The sequence below is a fragment of the Enhydra lutris genome, unplaced genomic scaffold (assembly GCF_002288905.1).
Source record: "Enhydra lutris kenyoni isolate GAN:26980312 unplaced genomic scaffold, ASM228890v2 scaffoldscaffold34, whole genome shotgun sequence".
NCBI classification, from domain to species: domain Eukaryota; kingdom Metazoa; phylum Chordata; class Mammalia; order Carnivora; family Mustelidae; genus Enhydra; species Enhydra lutris.
This window is the reverse complement of record NW_019154118.1, coordinates 21,750,414-21,767,404: the sequence shown is the minus strand read 5'-3', so window position 1 is coordinate 21,767,404 and position 16,991 is coordinate 21,750,414. Positions and strand designations below refer to the sequence as shown.

Here is a 16,991-nt window from a genome sequence, read left to right as displayed (position 1 = left end):
GAGGACCGTCGTCTTGTGATTTAACAGCTCACAAAGATCCAGTAGGAATGAATTCTGTTCCTTCTGTGGATTGTTTATTCCTCCTCATGCTTAAACATCATTTAAGCCATCCTTTCATTAAGATCTCTAATCTGTTTTCAATCTTCGCAGAAAAAGCCAGTTATGAAATAGGGCTTGATTTAACTAAAGGATATTTTTCCAAAATATACTACAGAAGCACTGTCATGTTTATGAAATTAAAATGCCTTCTAGTCTGAACCTGGGGTGGCAGGAATGGTACTCATAGGCCGACACCGAGGCCTGCCCACCCCCCCAGACCCCCAAAAGGCCATAAGCCTTGGAGCGGCGGCTGACTGGTGAGGCGAGCCCAGGGCACAGCGGAGAGGCCAGTGGCGGTCGGAGGGCCTAGAGCTGCCGCGGGAAGCTCCCGGCAGGGGCCGGCGTGGGAGACACCAGACAGACCAGCAGCACGTCAGACCCGGGGGTGTAAGCTATTTGCTTTGCTCATTTCAAGCAGAAATCAGGAAATTCCGTAACGATCCGTCTTTACTGAAAGGTAAACTGGTGAGAGGAGACTGGTGACGGTCAGTCAAGTGTGTTCCCAGCCCTGTGGGATCACCTCAGGGCTCGGTCCCCTGACCAGGGACCTCCGGACACTTCCGAGCAGCTACCACACTAAAACACTAAGAAGGCTTCGTATACTGCTCTTTTTACGAGAGGCTACTTTGAAATAATGACTTTCTTTCCAGTTTGTTTCACGTAAGCAGTGTGTACACTACTGTATAGTAATCATTAGCTTTATTATCTTGTAAACCAGGCTCCTCTGAAGAGACTTTGGTGAGATGAACGTGAGGTAAAAATTTCATTCGGCAAAAAGTGCAATATGTGTGGTACTTTATTTTTTATGTTCTTTTTTTAATCCAGGGGTATTAGTCTCTGCTTCAGGAAAAATGCACTAGTTCTGCAATTTCCAGTTGGGCAGGTGTGTCTCTAGTATTTACATGCAACTGATGTGCTGGTCCCTGTAAGGCAAGTAGAGTGCGTTACCACGACAGAAGGGCAGGCAGGCTCTTGCCAAGTCCCTGGGGAGCTACGCTGACCCTGGGGCAGAAGGCTTTCAACAGCCCCCCCTTCCCATTATCCAGTCAGAGACACACATCTGGGGCCCCCGGGGGGAGGACCAGGACATGGCGCTGAAGGAAAGTTCTGGTAGGGACAAAACCCCTTCCCTTCCACATCAAAGTTTGTTCCCAGGAAGAAGTCGACTCCCTCGCTTGCTCAGAAATAAAGACCTGCCAGGCGTGAGTTTCCTGAAGCCCTCCGGTGCGCGGGGTCTGCCCCCCATCTGGGAGGGAGGGCCTCCCCCCCCCCCCCCCCCCCGCCCCCTCCCCCCTCTCCTTTGGCCCCGGGGGGGGGGGGGGCGTGGGGGGGGGGGGGGGGGGGGGAGGCTGGGGGGGGAGGGGGGGGGGGGGGGGGGGGGGCTCTGGCGGCTCTGGGTGACATTCGGAAGGCTGTCAGCGGTCAAACCTAAGCACCCTTTTGGTTTAAAGGAAATTCATCCTTCAGCTCTCTTCCACATTCCTCCTCCTCCAGCGACGAGACAGAGGGTACTCTGACCGCTCTGGCCCCGGGGGCAGTTGTGGTCTCCCCGTGCGGGGAGCTTACCTTGGCCGTGTCTGTACCCCTGAGCCGGGCTGGCCTCTACTGTCTCCTCGGAAACCACCCGAGCCGCTCGCTCTCTGTGTGCCTAGACATCAAAGGGACAAACTGGAGAACAGGTAGTAAGTTGGAGTCACTGCATAGGCAGGGGTCTTTGATCGCTGTGCGGCTTCTGGAAATTTTAACAGAACTTTCAGAGTGGTGTGTGGAAGACAAGAGCAGCACCGTCTGCCTTTGTCAAAACAGGACAAAGTCTTTAAATGTATGTGTCCCCTCTGACAAGTTCAGTTGTAGGGTCCCGCCTGTCTGGGGGCCCCGGGGGGGGGGGGTCAGTAACCACAGAGCCCCCCTCTGGGCCAGCTGCGGCAGCACAGGGCACCTCCTCCTGCAGACTGGGGGGCGGGGGGGGGCGGGGTGCGGCCGACCGCTCCCGGCCCCCGCCAGCCTCCGGGTCTGCAAGGAGCAACGGCTCGGAATTGTACGTCCGCCACCGAACATTTCACACGGAGATTCTGCGAAATGAGGCGGACGCCTCCAGTCCTCACTTCTCACAGCGGAGGCCACCAGAGCTCGAGGGAGGCTGGGGAGCGGGCAGGGCGCGCGGGCGGAGCTGGGGCCGCTCGGGGGCTGCTGGCTTCTCCCTGGCTGCTCTTTCCGCTCCGCGGTAGCGTCGGACTCGCCACGAGCGGACAGCGAGCGAAAAGCCCCCACCCCCGTTAAGCACTGGGTAGATGTGCCCGTCCCCGCAACCGTATTCTCCCCATGGCAGCTGCCTGGCTCTGGGGCAGGTGCCCCCCCGGCGGCCGCGCAAGAACAGGCTCGAGAGACCCGGAGCCCACGGCGCGCCCTGCCTGCGGGTCCGGCCGACCACGGCAGCGGCGGCGGCTCACAGCAGAGCGCGCGGACTTCTCCCGGTCACACGACACGGCGATTTCCTAGAGGAGCCCGTGCTGGAAGGGCACACCCTTCCTGACGGCAGAGGGGCCGGGCGGCAGGGCTTTGGCTCAGGAGGCCCTCAAAGAAGAATCGGGAAAGGAGCCTGGTCTGCGGGAGGGGCATACCATTTCTCTCCAGACAAGGTCCATCAGATACGAGTGAAATTAGACACTTTCAGAGAGAAAACAACATACTTTGAATACTCTGTCTTCTCAGAGGCAAAGTGGGTGGGTAGAGAGGGGCGCAGGAGAAATAGAAGCACAAAAGAACATCGTGGAGAAACGGGACCCCAGACTGGAATTCTGTTCCGCGAGCAAGTGGAGCGAACTCAGACCCGCCGCTGGCTGTGTGGGGCCCATCTGGTTCGGGATCTGCTCAGCGAAGGAAATCAAGTGGCCATGCCTTCCCACTACTGATGGTGAAGGCTCCCCGCCTCCACCAAAATCTCTGGAGGGAAAAGCAGAAGTTTTGCTTCTCTTTGGGGACTGCAATTTAAGAAGTAAAAGTGATCAAGATATTTGCACTTTGTAGAAAGGGCAAGATTATTTGCTTATTTCTGAAAGGAGGAGGGTGGTCTTTGCTGGAAGTTTGGTTTGTGGAAGTTACTTTTGACAAAAATCTGATTGTAGTTATTTTTTTCCGTGTCTTTTTTTTTTTTTTAATTACTAAGAATGGTGAGTTCAATAGCTTTTGGTATTTTGAGTGCAAATCATAATAGTTCCAATGTAAAAAAAAATCAAAAATGGACCCTGTCCCTCAATGTTAGAAAATTACCTAAAATGCAGTTTAATAAATGATCTTTGTTACCAAGTGGTAATTTACATGGGGTAATGTTCTGCAAGGAAAATGTACTGTTTTTATGATTTCAACCTAAAATTCAATTAAAATAAAAACAACTTGTTTTCTAAGAGCCTGGGTGATATGAATGTCAGACAGAGACAGGGCCTTTACCTCATCCGGCTGCGAGTGGAATTTTTAAAGTATGGAAGGTGGCTATGTTCCCTGAGTTCTGGTGCTCATTTCAGGCTACAAAAAACCAGTGGATAATATGTTCTCATTGACGTCAGCAGGGTAAATAATACCTTGCTCTGGGATCGCCCGAGTACACGTTAGCCCTGCACGACGCGGACGGAGGCCCAGCCAGCCACAGCTTGCACACGCACAAGGCACGGGCCAGGCGCTGCCTGCTGCCCCTGGATTCCCGAACCCCTCGTCCGCCCGGCGAAGGCCTCTGTTGCGGGAAGAGGGGAGGCAGGCGCCTCGGGCTCCCCAGGTTCAAGCCAGCTGCAGAGCAAGCGGTGGAACTGGGGGCCAGCAAGACCCCGCTCCTTACTCATAACGGCACATCCCGAGGGCCCGTGGAAGGCTCAGCCCTCCCCCAGCGGCCCCCTCCCAGGGCTGGACACCTGCTCAGTGCCCTCGGGCGTCGGAGAATCCATGAGGCGTTCGAGGCCACTCGCAGACGTTCAGACTTAGCCTAGCGCCAGACCCTGAGTGAAAGGGCAGAATTAAATCCTACTTTCTGGCAGCAAGTTCAACTGAGATCTGGTTTAAATCAAACCATTCCGGTTGAGCCCACGCTACAGAACTGAGACCACTCCTAGACAGGGATCATCTGCCTGGTGCAGGGGGCGGTCAAGGGCAGGAGGAGAGCAGAGCCCTCTGCACTGACTTGCAATGCCCAGCACCACACACAGGCGCTCCATCCTGCCCGCAGAAGACTGGTACCTTCTTGGGTGACCCAAGAACTTAACTGAGTTTCAGTTGCCTCTCAAGGAAAACGCTCAATTTCAGTAATGATGTTTTACAAACTTTTCCCTTTCCCACCAAATTTCTCCATCATTTTTGTGTTGCCAAAAACAACCCCAGGATACAGGCTAAAATAGCAGACCTGCCAGCAGAGCCTGGCCAAAACTAGCCAGTCGGGCCCTTGACCTACATTCCCCAGCACATCCTTCCCTTCTGTGGCCTTTGTGAGCCAGACTTGGCCCAGGGGCCCAGGGAGAGCTCAGCCCCAGACCCCAGGCATCCACTGGGCCAAGCAGGGACCAGGACTTGCCCACACATCCAGAGGGACACACTGTCCACAGCCAAGTCAACCGCCGGCCTCCATCATTGCCGGCGTAGGTCCTGTCCAGGCGCAGCACGCCCTGCACCCCAAGTCTCTGCTCCTGGCCCCCTGCTCCTTCTCGAAGGGAGAATCCACTCACCCTTCCATCAGGGAGGCTTTGCGAGTTTGAATCAGTTTCTCCTTGCTCCCCAAAGATGAGGAAGGAATATGGAGCCCAAGATGCTGAGACTGGGCCAGACTGAGAATGGTGACCCTCAGAAGTCAGTCCGTTACCATGCCAGGGCCACCCGCATAACTGGGAAAGGGGCACAGCTGAATGGAGACGAGCCCCTGAGGCCTCTCCCAGAAGCATGCCACGCAGAGGACCCTGAGCTTACGGCCTCCAGTGATTCTTCAGTGGGAGACCCACGAACTGCCCTCCAGTCACCAGAGAAACCCGAACGTGTAGCAGGACACCCGAGCCAGCAGAGGGCCAAAGGGCAGGCAGGCGGCTGGAGGCGGCCCCGGCAACACAAGGGCCTGGCCAGGAGGACGGGGCCCGGCTTGCCCAGCCTGCCCTCTGGAGCAGCCACCCTGGCCCAAAAGGCCCTCCAGGCAGAGTGGGGCCCACCCATTCCCCGCCAGGGACAGCGTGGGGGGCAGCAAAGCACCTCTGACCGTGCTGGGCCCTGGCCCCACTCCCAGCCCTGCCACTAACCTGAGCACATCCCGGCAGAGGCTCATCGTCCCCGGCACTAACGTGGGAACACACCCCGGCAGACTTCAGTCCCGGGTTCACTGTGAGGTGCAAGGGCAGCCTGGTCTAGCCCTGCCCTCCAAGCAGAAAGCCCCACGAAGAGTCCCAGCTCCCGTCGACAGCCCGTCACACGAGCTCAGCTCTGCCTGCCTGCTTTCACTTAACTCCCGACCACCTCGTCACAACTCGGAATGTGGCTGTGGGACACCCAGGAAGTCTCTGCACAGGGTCATGGCTGGCCGCCCTATCCTGAGCACCTGCTCCAGGTTGAGATTCCAGAACTTTGCCCTGGATTCCTTTATCCTCGGTCGTGAGTTCTGGGCGGCACCAGCCATGGGTACCGCCGACGGAAGAGCATCCACGAGAAGCCACATGCCACCCAGAAGGGGGCTTCTGTCACCAACCTCCAACTTTCAGGTCTAGCTTCTGCACAAAGGGTTGGAAGGCCTGGGAATCTTTCTCGGTTCCCAAAGCCCCACAATGGAGATGGTGCCAAGGGGCGGCCAGAGCCTGACGGCACGGCTCCAAGTGGCCTCCCTGGGCTCCGATCCCTGCTGGCCGTCCTCAGACAGCACCTGGGGCTCCTGCAGCCTTTCGGGGCCTCTTCCCTCCAGGTAGCCAGAGCCAAGCTCCTTAAATGGCCCCTGAGGCTCCCAACTTACTCTCAGTGGCAGGGAAGGGGTTGGGGGGGCAAGGACGAGACAAGGTTCTTCACCCAGGAAGCTGGGCCCCCCAGAGCGGAGACTCCGGAGTGTGTGCCCAGGAGGGGCTGGTGGGAACCACCCGTCAGCACCAAGTGCTACCTGGGAGCCCAGAGGACAGACGCCCGAAGCACAGGCCGGAGAGCCTGAGGGGCCCGAATGACCCGGAGTTCAGGGAAAATAAGAACTGGAAAAAACAGAAAAAGAAACCAGGATGGAAGCAGCAATGAGCACAGGAGAGGAGACTCCGCGCGGGCCAGTGTCCGTGCAGGAGGGACGGCCGGATGGGGCGAGGAGCAGGGAGGACTCGGGGCGGCGCCTGCGACCATTATTTACGGAGGCTTCACTTGATTTTAGTCTCCAAACCCGGGCTCGCGGGGAGACTGAATGTCCCTCACAGCTGCTCCTTCCTGCAATAACAAGACTGACATCACTGTTGTCAGGGAAATGGTGTTTTGATTAAAATCATGTGACAGCTACTTTGTGATTCAATAAACAAATCCTCGGTTAACCCTCGCCTGACAGAGGCCCTGCCGGCAGCTCCGTCATCAGAGGGAAACCGCAGACCGTCCAGGAGGGCGGCCTTGCCACCGGGTGCGAGTGGCTGAGGTGACCAGGGGTTGGCAGGGAGCCCGGGGCCAGCCACACTGCTCCCTGGCAGGTCCCTGGGGCGGGGGGGGGGGGGGCACATGCGACTCTGAGAACACAGACTGCTCAGCAGGCTCCTGGGGCCCAGGCAGGTGCCCTGCAACAGAAGAACAAGCCCTCACCTCAGGGCTGTTCTCTCCTGGACCGAGTGGCAGCCCAAGCCCCAGGATGTCCAATGGCTCCCGCGGGGCCCCAAGACTGATGGGGGGTGGGGGGTGTCGGGGGGGGGCAAGGACAGTTCCAGCCTGTTGTCGGCCCTTCAGGCAGACGGGCAAGTTCAAACCATTGAGTTCGAACCACCGACAGCGAGTGAGGGGTTAAGAACGATTTCTGGTTTGCACTGGATGACTTCCTGGATCACTCACTCGGCTGCCGCCCCTGACACGCAGGGCTCTGCCTGGCAACACTCAATTCCCTGCCATCTCACCCTCGGGGCATTTTCCTTCCGTGACACAAAGGCAGGGAAGGCTCCCGAGTCACAGGGCAAGGGATTGCTCTGGGCTAAAGGATCTGCAGCCTCAGAGGCTAGCACTGCCGGGAGACCGCCAAGTAGACAGCAGAGGATGGGGAGGGGGTTCACAACCACCTGGGCACCAGCACCTCCCACCAGGGTAGCCAACACTGAGGGAGATGCCACCAAGTGACAAGTGTCTGCACTCGGTTAGCAAGCCCAGGGCTTGCGGCCCGGCCATTAGGACTGTCTGCACTCCTACCGCCATCCCGGGACTGCCTGCAGAGCCAAGCAAGTCTGCCACAGACAGGTCGCCTCAGCTGTCGCACGCTCGGGCCAGAGGCGGATGGCGCACTTAGCGACTTGTCTAGTTGACCCTGAATTTGTAGGAAAACACCTCACACCTTTCCTCCCAAGCAAGGCTGTGGTTAGGCCTAAAAATACATAACTCTCAATTCTTGCTCCTTCGGTGGAGGTGTCTTTCCCAAAGCCACGTTGTGAAACACAAAGGGCTGACAGCTCGGCCTGTCACCCAGCCCTCCCCACGGCGCAGCCCCTGCTGGGACAGACGGTGACAGCCCAGACCTGACAGGCTGGCGGCTCAGGCCCGGGGCTGAGAGACTGCAGCCCTGCCAGAAAGGAGGATGTTCTCAAATGAAGGACCACAGTTTGGGGCCTGGACAACAGGAAAAAGTTCTCATGGCCCCAGTTCACATGAAATGAAGGGAAAGCCATGGAGCTTTAGCAGGCAAGCTTTTCAATGTTCGAAGCTTCACCAAGCAGACCTCCTTGAGAAGATAGGAGAATGCCAGCGTCTGCCAAGTCAACGAAATGCAGCCGGACATCCCCACACGGCAGCTGAGGGCCTCGGCGCTGCTTTTCTGGATGGAGCGCACACAACACGGGTCTGAACTGCGCGGAGCCATTATAAGCAGACTTTTCCCGTAGATACAGTACTGTATCTCTTACGACTTTCTTAATACGTGTTCTTCTCTCTAGCTGACTCTACTGTAGGAACGCAGCACAGGATACACACACCAGATAAAATACGTTCGCCTGTTCATGTCGGTAAGGCCTCTGATCAACAAGCCACCAGTAGTTCAGTTTTGGGGAGTCAGAAGTTCTATGTTGATGTTCAACTGTGTCAGGGCAGGAGGGTGGCCAATGCCCCTAACCCCTGTGTTGTTCAGAAATCAACTGTAAGCCACAGACCACCCTCTAACGGCCCCAGGGCTGTGGCCAGCACCAGCCTCGATGAACGAACGAATATTTTCAAGTTCAAAACTTTTTGCACACCTTCTCCAGAGTGGCATCAAATGGGGCTTCAGACCCTTACACGGTCAAAGTGACAGAAATGGTTTGGCCTGGAATGGACAGTTTTAACAAGTGAGAATGGTCTATGGTCTCTGAGGTACATGGAAACAACCTGTTTTTGTAAGTGACTCCTCACCAATCGCCCCGCCCTGCGGGAGCCTTGCCGTCTCTGACAGAGTTAGAGGAACCGCTTCCCGGCCTCACCTGCCAGAGCACCAGGCCACAGTGACCACTCTCCACCCGAGCCTCAGCCCAAGAGAGAGGAGGATCCAGGTGTCAGTGGCACTTACCTTCCCGGTGTCCTCTCCAGGCCCTCTGGGTCTCAGGAAGTGGTTCTTGTCAGCCCCAGGAGCGCTGGGCTCCTCATTGTCCTTCACAGGAAAATCTAGCTTCGTCAGCCTTTGGGCCACCGCTAGAGATACAGACAGCAGTATGGTAATGTCCCCTGACCAGCCCACCTGTGCTTCCCAGCCGGGACGCCCCCAGTTGCTCCAGCACTGAGATGGGGGAGCACAGGAACCTATAAGCATGTGGGTCCCTGGGCAAAGAAAGCTGGCTCACCCCAGAACCTTCCTGAAGGTGCCTTTCTTTCAAGCACCATGGGAAGTGCCACCGCACTGGGCCTTACGGTGCCAGCTGGGTACTCCCCAACATCTTGGTCACTGCCTGCCCCAACCAGGAAGAAAGGCCTGGCTCCTTCCAGAACTGGTAACAGTAGTTTCAAAGAACCTAGAGAAAGAAACAACTTGGCTTTTCTACCCAATGAGTAATTAAACTCTTCATCCTCCAGATTTCCATCTGAACCGAACATCAGGTCATTTCCTAGAAACAGCAGGTTCGCGGAGGCAATGGGGAAGAGTGAAACCACTGCACGTGCAAGGACTGGAGACACTGAGTGGCCAGGAAAGAGGGGCAAGGATGTAGGTGGAGGCAGGGAGGCACATCAGGGACCAGCACAGAGCCAAAGACCACCACTTCGTCACAGAAGTGAGGACACAGCTCCCTCCCCGTCCAGGTGTCTAAGTAGAGGAGATAAAGGAGGCTCCCAGAGCAGAGCACTGGGAAGAAAATCCTGTGTCAGGGGAATCTAAGTAAAAGGCAAGAAGGCAGGACAAGCACCGGGTGAGTTCAGCTGCCCCACCCTTCACCCCTGGGGGGACACAATCCACATGATTTCTGCAGGAAAGCACCAGATTTTCCACTCTGTGGAAACACAGGGACTGACACACACAACGGCACCAAGACAGCACTGCCGTACCTTCAGTCCTAGCTGGGGAATGACCCGTCGGTTTCCCCTGAAGGCCTAGACAGGGATCTCGGATGCTTGGGTAAGACGGCTCAGGGGTCCGGCGCCCGCGCTGAGTCAAGACAGGCTGTCCCGCAAAGACCCCTGGGGCCTTGCACCCCAGTGGCCATGCTGTGGCATTTCTGTGAGCTGAGGGCTATTACTTCAACAAGCCCTCATTAAAAACCACACGTTAGTCAACCTGTTTGTTCTTAGGAAACAGGACACATCTTCAGGTTCCTATCTTCTTGGCAACAGAGAGAAAAAAGATCTGGTCTCTTAAACCTGGGACAGGTCAACTACACACAAAACGCAGAAACACTGAGGTAAATTCCATGGTTGAGGAGACATCTTTATTGGGCTCAGCTTGCTACATATGTCTCTGCTTCACTTTCCTCCTCAACCAATGGACACCAAAGGCAGAGGAAGACAACCTGTGGCAATGTACGTCCCAGGTCACCATGCAAATCCCAACGGAACTGTAACTGGAGAGGGGGGCTCGGGAAGGACGACCCAAAGCTTATTTAAGAGTTGCAAAATTCTTCTGTTGTGCCAGGGGTTGGATGAGCTGTAGTATGGTACCTGAATGACTTGTTCCTCGCACACAACACATCAAAGTACAGATTTTAGAGATTCATTAAACACATTTTTATTGAGCACCTACTATGTACACCAGACACTGATCTAGGTGCTGGCAATACAGCAGAAGACAGAACAGACAAAAATCCCTGCCCCTGTGGAGCTCCTGGAGTGGACACGATAGGAAAACCGATCCATGGTTAATATGGCCGGTATGAGCCAAACAATTCCCCTGAGTAACAAATGGATTCCCTATTGCTTAAAACAGAAAAAGTCAATGGAAGTCCCTAAGGGGTCACCCAAAAAGACAGAGCCTGCTTCGCTCCCAGGCCCATGCCTGAGAAAGCCAGGGCTCCTGTCTCCTCTTTATCACTGTTTTAGAGGGAGAGGCCAACATTTAGGGCTCCCCAGGGAGTACATTTTGAAGTCTAAAGGACATTTAAAAGTCCATCCCAAAGCCAATGGCATTTCCAACCAAAGAGTAAAGCAATAGTTGTGCAAGTTTGTTTCAAGAATCAAGACAAAGTCTCTCAAACATGCAATTCACTGGAGTGGAACATAACCTGGAGATCAGAAGAAACAAAAAGAACCACAAAACTAAAATTAAAATGTTTACAGCAGAACAGTTTAAGATATTAAAACGAGAATGTAGGGAAGTTTTTCACGTAGGAATACATTTTATCCTTGGCCCAAAAAGTAATCAAATACGATACTTCCTATAAGGTAGGCTGGTAGCTTCAAATGCCGGCAGAATGATGTCAAATTTAAAAGGTCTGTTTCTCTAAGGTAAGACAAACCTGGAAGCATCTGGTCAAACTTGGTTTCATGTAATGATTTCAGGTACGAAGGTTTATAGCGGTCTGCCGAACTTCATGAAGCAGAACAGGGTTCACTGGCTCACTGAATGGAAGAACCAATTCAGAAACCAAAACAGAAGCAACAAGGAAACCACACAGCAATACACGAGCAGCAAAAAATAAGCTACAATAAGACCTCATTAATTAAAATTCATTAGGACAAGGTGAGTTTGATTCGGTGAAAAATGTACTTAAATCTAAAAAGAATTGTTATATTCTCCATGAAATACATGCGTATATGTTTCACAGATAAAGAGTAAAATGAATATATCTAAAAAAAGGTGTGGCCTACAACGATCCCCATGGAAGGTATTTACTAAAACTGAAGAGTGATCAGTAATGGGCATGTCAATTGGAAAAAGGGTGCTTTTTAAAAAGAGCTTTTAAAATTACTTCACTAGTTCAGATACAATAGGCTTCCTGACATACTATCAACGGTCTCTACCAAACCCTTCAGCGTAACTCATTCTCTTAAATTCCGGGAGGAATTAATGAGGTTTTACCATAGAAAAACAAACACTGCAAAGGCTGAGTGTCCAGCGTCAGCCATCCCGAGACGCCAGTGCCGAAGCTACAGCAGCCAAAGGACCAAACAGCAAGAGGCAGGAAGCAGAGAGCCAGACCCACAGCAAGAAATCCTCACAACACCCACCAGCGGTTTCCCTCCTCACCAGCAACAGTGAACGGCGATCTTAAAGGGAAGCAGTAAAAGCACTATTTATCAGGGAGGCACAACATTTTCTGTTTCTTGGGGACAGAGGGAGGGAGCCAGGTGTCTGGAGGCAGCCGCAGTGCAGAGCCCCCGACATCCGGGGGGGCTCCAACAGCACACGGGACCGGCGAGATGCATCTGTACTCCAGGTTTCCGAATGACATGATTACAGTGAAAAATCAAGCAAATCAAAACCGAAACAACCAATACATAAACCCTGAGCTTCCACACTCTTCTTCCATGAGAGGTGCTGACGCAGACCATCATTATCCAGGAAAATGCAGCTTTCCATACAGTTACATCTCCAAAGGCCTCCCAAAGAGGTTTATGAAGTAAGTTATTCTAACCCATGTACATTTAACTTTGGAATGATGGACAGACACACAGATATATGTAAACATCAAGAGAATCACTCCACTTCCTGTCTGGGTCCAAACCCATCCAGGCTCGGTTGGGAACAGTAAGGGGCCAGGGCCCGATACAACAGTGAGATGCAGGAGCCCACATGGTGCCGGAAAAATCGGCAGGAGACAATCAAGAAATGACTGTACCAAGTGTCAGGAACTGGTCACCAACAGTAAGAATGCTTTAAATACAATTATCCCAATAAAGACGAGTAAAAATCCCATTTCAGCTTTAGAAAGAATCAAGTCACTGAAATTTGATCTCTTGAAGTTGTTGCCATCTGCTTGGATGAGGTCTTGAAGGTTTTCCACTTTTTCTCCACCCAGTTTAAGAACACATTGACTAGAAATCTGTGATAAGAATTTAGTAAAGTCTTTTCCCTCCTGTTCCTCATTATGCCAACGCAAGCACTGGAAAATTCCAAATAAAATCAAGTTAGTGGTACAGAAAGTTCATGAGCTATCTGTGTGAATATTAAGTATGACAACAATGATGCAAAAGCATGAAACTGTGAACTTCTCACTGTGGTCAGTTTCTTTGCTCTGCCAGGCTCATTCAGTTAAACTTTAAAAACTGACTGAAATCCAAACAACAAACTGTCCTTACCCATGAGAAACCTATTCCTATCTAGCCCTAGACCTGGGACTCAGAAACTGGCCTGCTCCATGGTGGGCCAAGAAGGTTCCCCCACAGAAGGGCATGGAGTCCCGGCAGCCCACTGTCCCCCGCTCCCATACACACACGACCTGCCCGCTTCCCTCACTCACACTCCACTAACCGGGGCAAGACAGAAAACACAAGGACCCACCACTTATAGCTTCCTGTGCGAAGTATTTGACGTCCATGTCCTCGTCTTGACCTAACTTCTGTAGCACTGGCTTCACTTCCTCCTGCAGAGCACTAGAACCCAACAGTATTGTCTGTGAGAAGCAGTCCTCTGGGCCAGAGAAATGCTTTAGGGTGTACATGTTCTATGGTAACTTGTCAAGTTTAAAATTTAAAAAATCATAAATGCTTATACAAGATACCTGACAATTACTCACAGTAATTTCTAACCCTCCAGAGAACTCGCTCCAGACAATGGTCTACACGTACAGAACTTTGACACAAAACGGCAGAGTCACACCCTCAGAAATGGTCGTCAAATTACTACTTCCTTTACACCGACCCCTACCTTAGGTCAAGTGAAAAATCCCTAGACTTAGGTTATGCTCTTACTCCCCACTATTAGGTGAACACTTAAGTCCTACTTCTTAAACAAGACTAATACCAAAATCTTACTCAGTATCTAGAATTGGTCCAATTTTCTGAAGAGATTTGGCCACATTGAAACGGACATTCGCTACTTGGTCTCCTGCCATTTTCAGTACGATGGGCAGCATCTGCTTAGTGGTGATTTCTTGACCGCAGGCTTCAGACAGCGCCTTGAGAAAGAATTGATAGTATGTTTAAAACTTTCAGGTTTGTTTCATTTTTGAAAAGGTTTCTTTGAGAGAGAGAGAATGCACACACGCCAAGAGCACACGTTGGATGAGGGGCAGAGGAAGAGAGAGAATCTCAAGCAGATTCTGTGCTAAGCCCAGAGCCTGACTCAAGGCTCAATCCCACAACCCCAATATCATGACCTAAACTAAAATAAAAAACTGGACACTTAACCAACTGAGCCACCCAGGTGTCCCTAAAACACTTTCATGTTTTTAAATATCCCCAAATCCAGAAAGACAAATGAATATTTAAAAAAGAAAGTAACTAGGGCACCTGGGTGGCTCAGTCATTAACCATCTCCTTTTGGCTCAGGTCATGATCCCAGGGTCCTGGGATCGAGCCCAGCGTCAGGCTCCCTGCTCGGCAGGAAGCCTGCTTCTCCCTCTCCCACTCCCCCTCTGTTCCTTCTCTCGCTGTGTCTTTCTGTCAAATAAATAAATAAAATCTTTTTTAAAAATAAATAAACAATAAAAAAATAAAAAGTAACTGACCAACAGGAAAATGTTTCTTATCTGAGCATATGAGTGAGGAATACAAGGTAGCATTCCAATACTCTAGGAATTAAACCAGAATTCGCTGACTTGATTACTGATTTTAACATGAATTTAAAAACTGACATTTTCAGGGCACCTGGGTGGCTCAGTGGGTTAAAGCCTCTGTCTTTGGCTCAAGTCATGATCCCAGGATCCTGGGATCGAGCCCCGCATCCGGCTCTCTGCTCAGTGGGGAGCCTGCTTCTCCCTCTCTCTCTGCCTATCTACCTACTTGTGACCTCTGTCAAATAAATAAAAATCTTAAAAAAAAAAAACCTGACATTTTTCTCTCATCAACTAACTGTTCAAATCAATCAGTACAAGAAGCAGATTCTAAACAAAACATACCATATTCAGAATTCAGAAATATAGCCCCAAATAAGTGCTTTAGTGTCTAAGCTTAGCGGGAAGAGCCACGTGATACTTACATTAATGCAGAATAAAGTGGTCATTCTGTGCAAGTAATTAGGATCATTTGCCATTACTAGCACTTTGGGAACGATGGTATTCTGGGCCCACTCTGTACCAAATTTCTGAACAAGCTTCATGAGGTTGCTGGTGGCAGCTTCACGGATGGCATACACTGGCAGGAGAAAGGAAGGGCACATGTCATGCTGCTTCCAGCAGAAGCATAACCTAGTTTACTGACCTCATCATCCAAGAGGGGCCAAGACAAAACTCTCCCAACACTCTGAATTTACTCCAACAACAATGGCCAACATCCTCAGACAGGACTCGTAATAGAATGATTTGGTCTTTTCATAGGTGGAAAATACATAATTTGTCCAAGAAAAAGGAGCCACAGAGCTCACGACAGGCGTCATTAGTCAACAACACTGAGTGCCTACGGGTGCTAGGTGTTAGAAAAAGAATAGAGAAGACAGTTCCCCACGCTCTGTCGGGAGAAGTGAAAGCTGCCGGTCCCCCAGAAGTCACAGAGGGTAAGACTGGTCAGCATGAAGCATGAAATCACGTAGCAAAGATCGTGAGGGCCGTCAGAGTTTAGAGAAAAGAGAATAGGGAGGTCCAGGGAGCTTCAGTAAAGAGAGGCCAGGCACTGGACCTCAAAGACTGATGTGTGGAAGTGGAGAACAGAGGGGAGGAATTCCTGAGAGGCCAGAAACCAACGGAGCTGGGCACAAAGGGGAAAAACTGCTGAGTGCGAGACCGCGAGGCTGGACAGTCAGTGCGCTCAGAACACAGAGCACCTTGGGAGCTACATTCAGATTTTGTTAAGAAAAACGATGAGCTCTTAAAGCAAAGTTGTGACCTGATGACCAATGCAGTATTTAAGCAAGATAATTCCAGCAGCAGCAACAGCAGCAGAGCAGAGAAAGCCAGCAGGGAGGTCAGGCAGAGGCCGCTGTGGTCACCTGTACGACAGCCAATAACCACCTCAGAGCAACTTGCCTCTTTTCCCTTAAAAGGTTTATGTTGACACGTGTCAAATGTCTTCTGTGAATAAACGTGTGTCCTTTAACATCTAGTAACTCCCTGTAAGATCATTTATCAAGGACATCATAAATCTAGATAATAAAAGCCTGAGCTACTACTTTTCAATGACTCACTGCACAGCTCCCAATACATTCAGGCCAGGTGCAGCTTCATCTCACAGGTCCTATACGACTCAAAACTGAGGCTCAGATAAAAATCCGGGGCAGTGGGTACCAGTTCTTTACCCTACTTTTCCCTCCAGGTAGGCCCAACCCACCTGGGTAACAGGGTAGGCAAGAATAGCTATCCAAACCGCGGCCCCAACCCTGGCCAATTCCTGTAAGGCTTCCAGACAAGAAATGTCCAACTCTTCCCAGTCCACAGATCCTTTTCGGCAACGTCGCTGCTGAGAATAGGAAAGACAGCGCAGCCAAGAAACTATGTAATTTATTACCAATACGAAACCGGACCAACGCCTACGGGAGAAGCAGCCAGTCAGTGACAGGCAGAAGCACTCTCCGTGGGGCAAACGCAAGTCAACTGTTTTACCCGTGCTGATTCCCTCCCTTCCCATTCATGGTCTTTGTCTTGAGCACAACTCCCTCCCTACTCCTCCCCTACGCGTCTGTGTCTTGTCTAATACTGTTTCTTAATTTGCTAGAGATTCTTCCCCTCTCCACGCCATTACCACAGGAAGGGACCTCACTGCCAGAGTAACCAGAGACCGCGCACACACTCATCCCTGACCCAGACCTCAGCTGTACTCGACTGTACTTGGCCCGGCGTCCACTATTCTTGGCTCCTCTCAATTTTCTGCCAAAAGAATGTAAACCACTCCAGAGCTCTACCTGTTTTGTCTCTCCCCCTCTCCCCTCTCCCCTCAAGGTCTGATGGACTTGCAAGGTTCCTCTGAATCCCAAACACACTCTGTATGCTCACTCGGACACCTTATCCTTTCTCCGGTAAGAAATATATGCCCCCTCTAAACTCTTCCCTCTGATCAACACGGTCCACTCAACCTCAGGAGAAGAGGGGACACTTTCTTCCTGATACTATTCCAGATTTTTCACAATATTCTTTCAGTAGTTTAGTAACCAGGAAAAACGTTTCAAAAATGTAACTGATCAGTGATCACTACACAGTAGTTATCTACAGTGCAAAACAAAGCCAACAACAAAAAACCCA

At 51.7% G+C, this 16,991-nt stretch overlaps 1 protein-coding gene across 5 annotated transcripts in view; it reads right to left on the bottom strand.

Moving 5' to 3' along the window:
• Positions 1–52: 52 nt before the first annotated feature.
• The window catches only part of LOC111153735 (protein phosphatase 2 scaffold subunit Abeta), a 33,552-nt gene continuing 16,613 nt past the window's right edge, over positions 53–16,991 (bottom strand). For 2 of the 5 annotated variants that reach the window (XM_022512925.1, XM_022512929.1), the window contains 5 exons: positions 14,801–14,955; positions 13,636–13,778; positions 13,163–13,254; positions 8,807–8,928; positions 53–1,022 (listed from right to left, as the gene is read on the bottom strand). In XM_022512925.1, coding sequence (XP_022368633.1) covers positions 942–1,022; positions 8,807–8,928; positions 13,163–13,254; positions 13,636–13,778; positions 14,801–14,955 — 593 coding nt within the window. In that variant the 3' untranslated portion in view covers positions 53–941. Of the gene's footprint in view, positions 1,023–1,665; positions 1,768–8,806; positions 8,929–10,434; positions 12,765–13,162; positions 13,255–13,635; positions 13,779–14,800; positions 14,956–16,991 lie in introns of those variants that run through there. The other 3 variants (XM_022512924.1, XM_022512926.1, XM_022512927.1) reach the window with 3 other exon arrangements.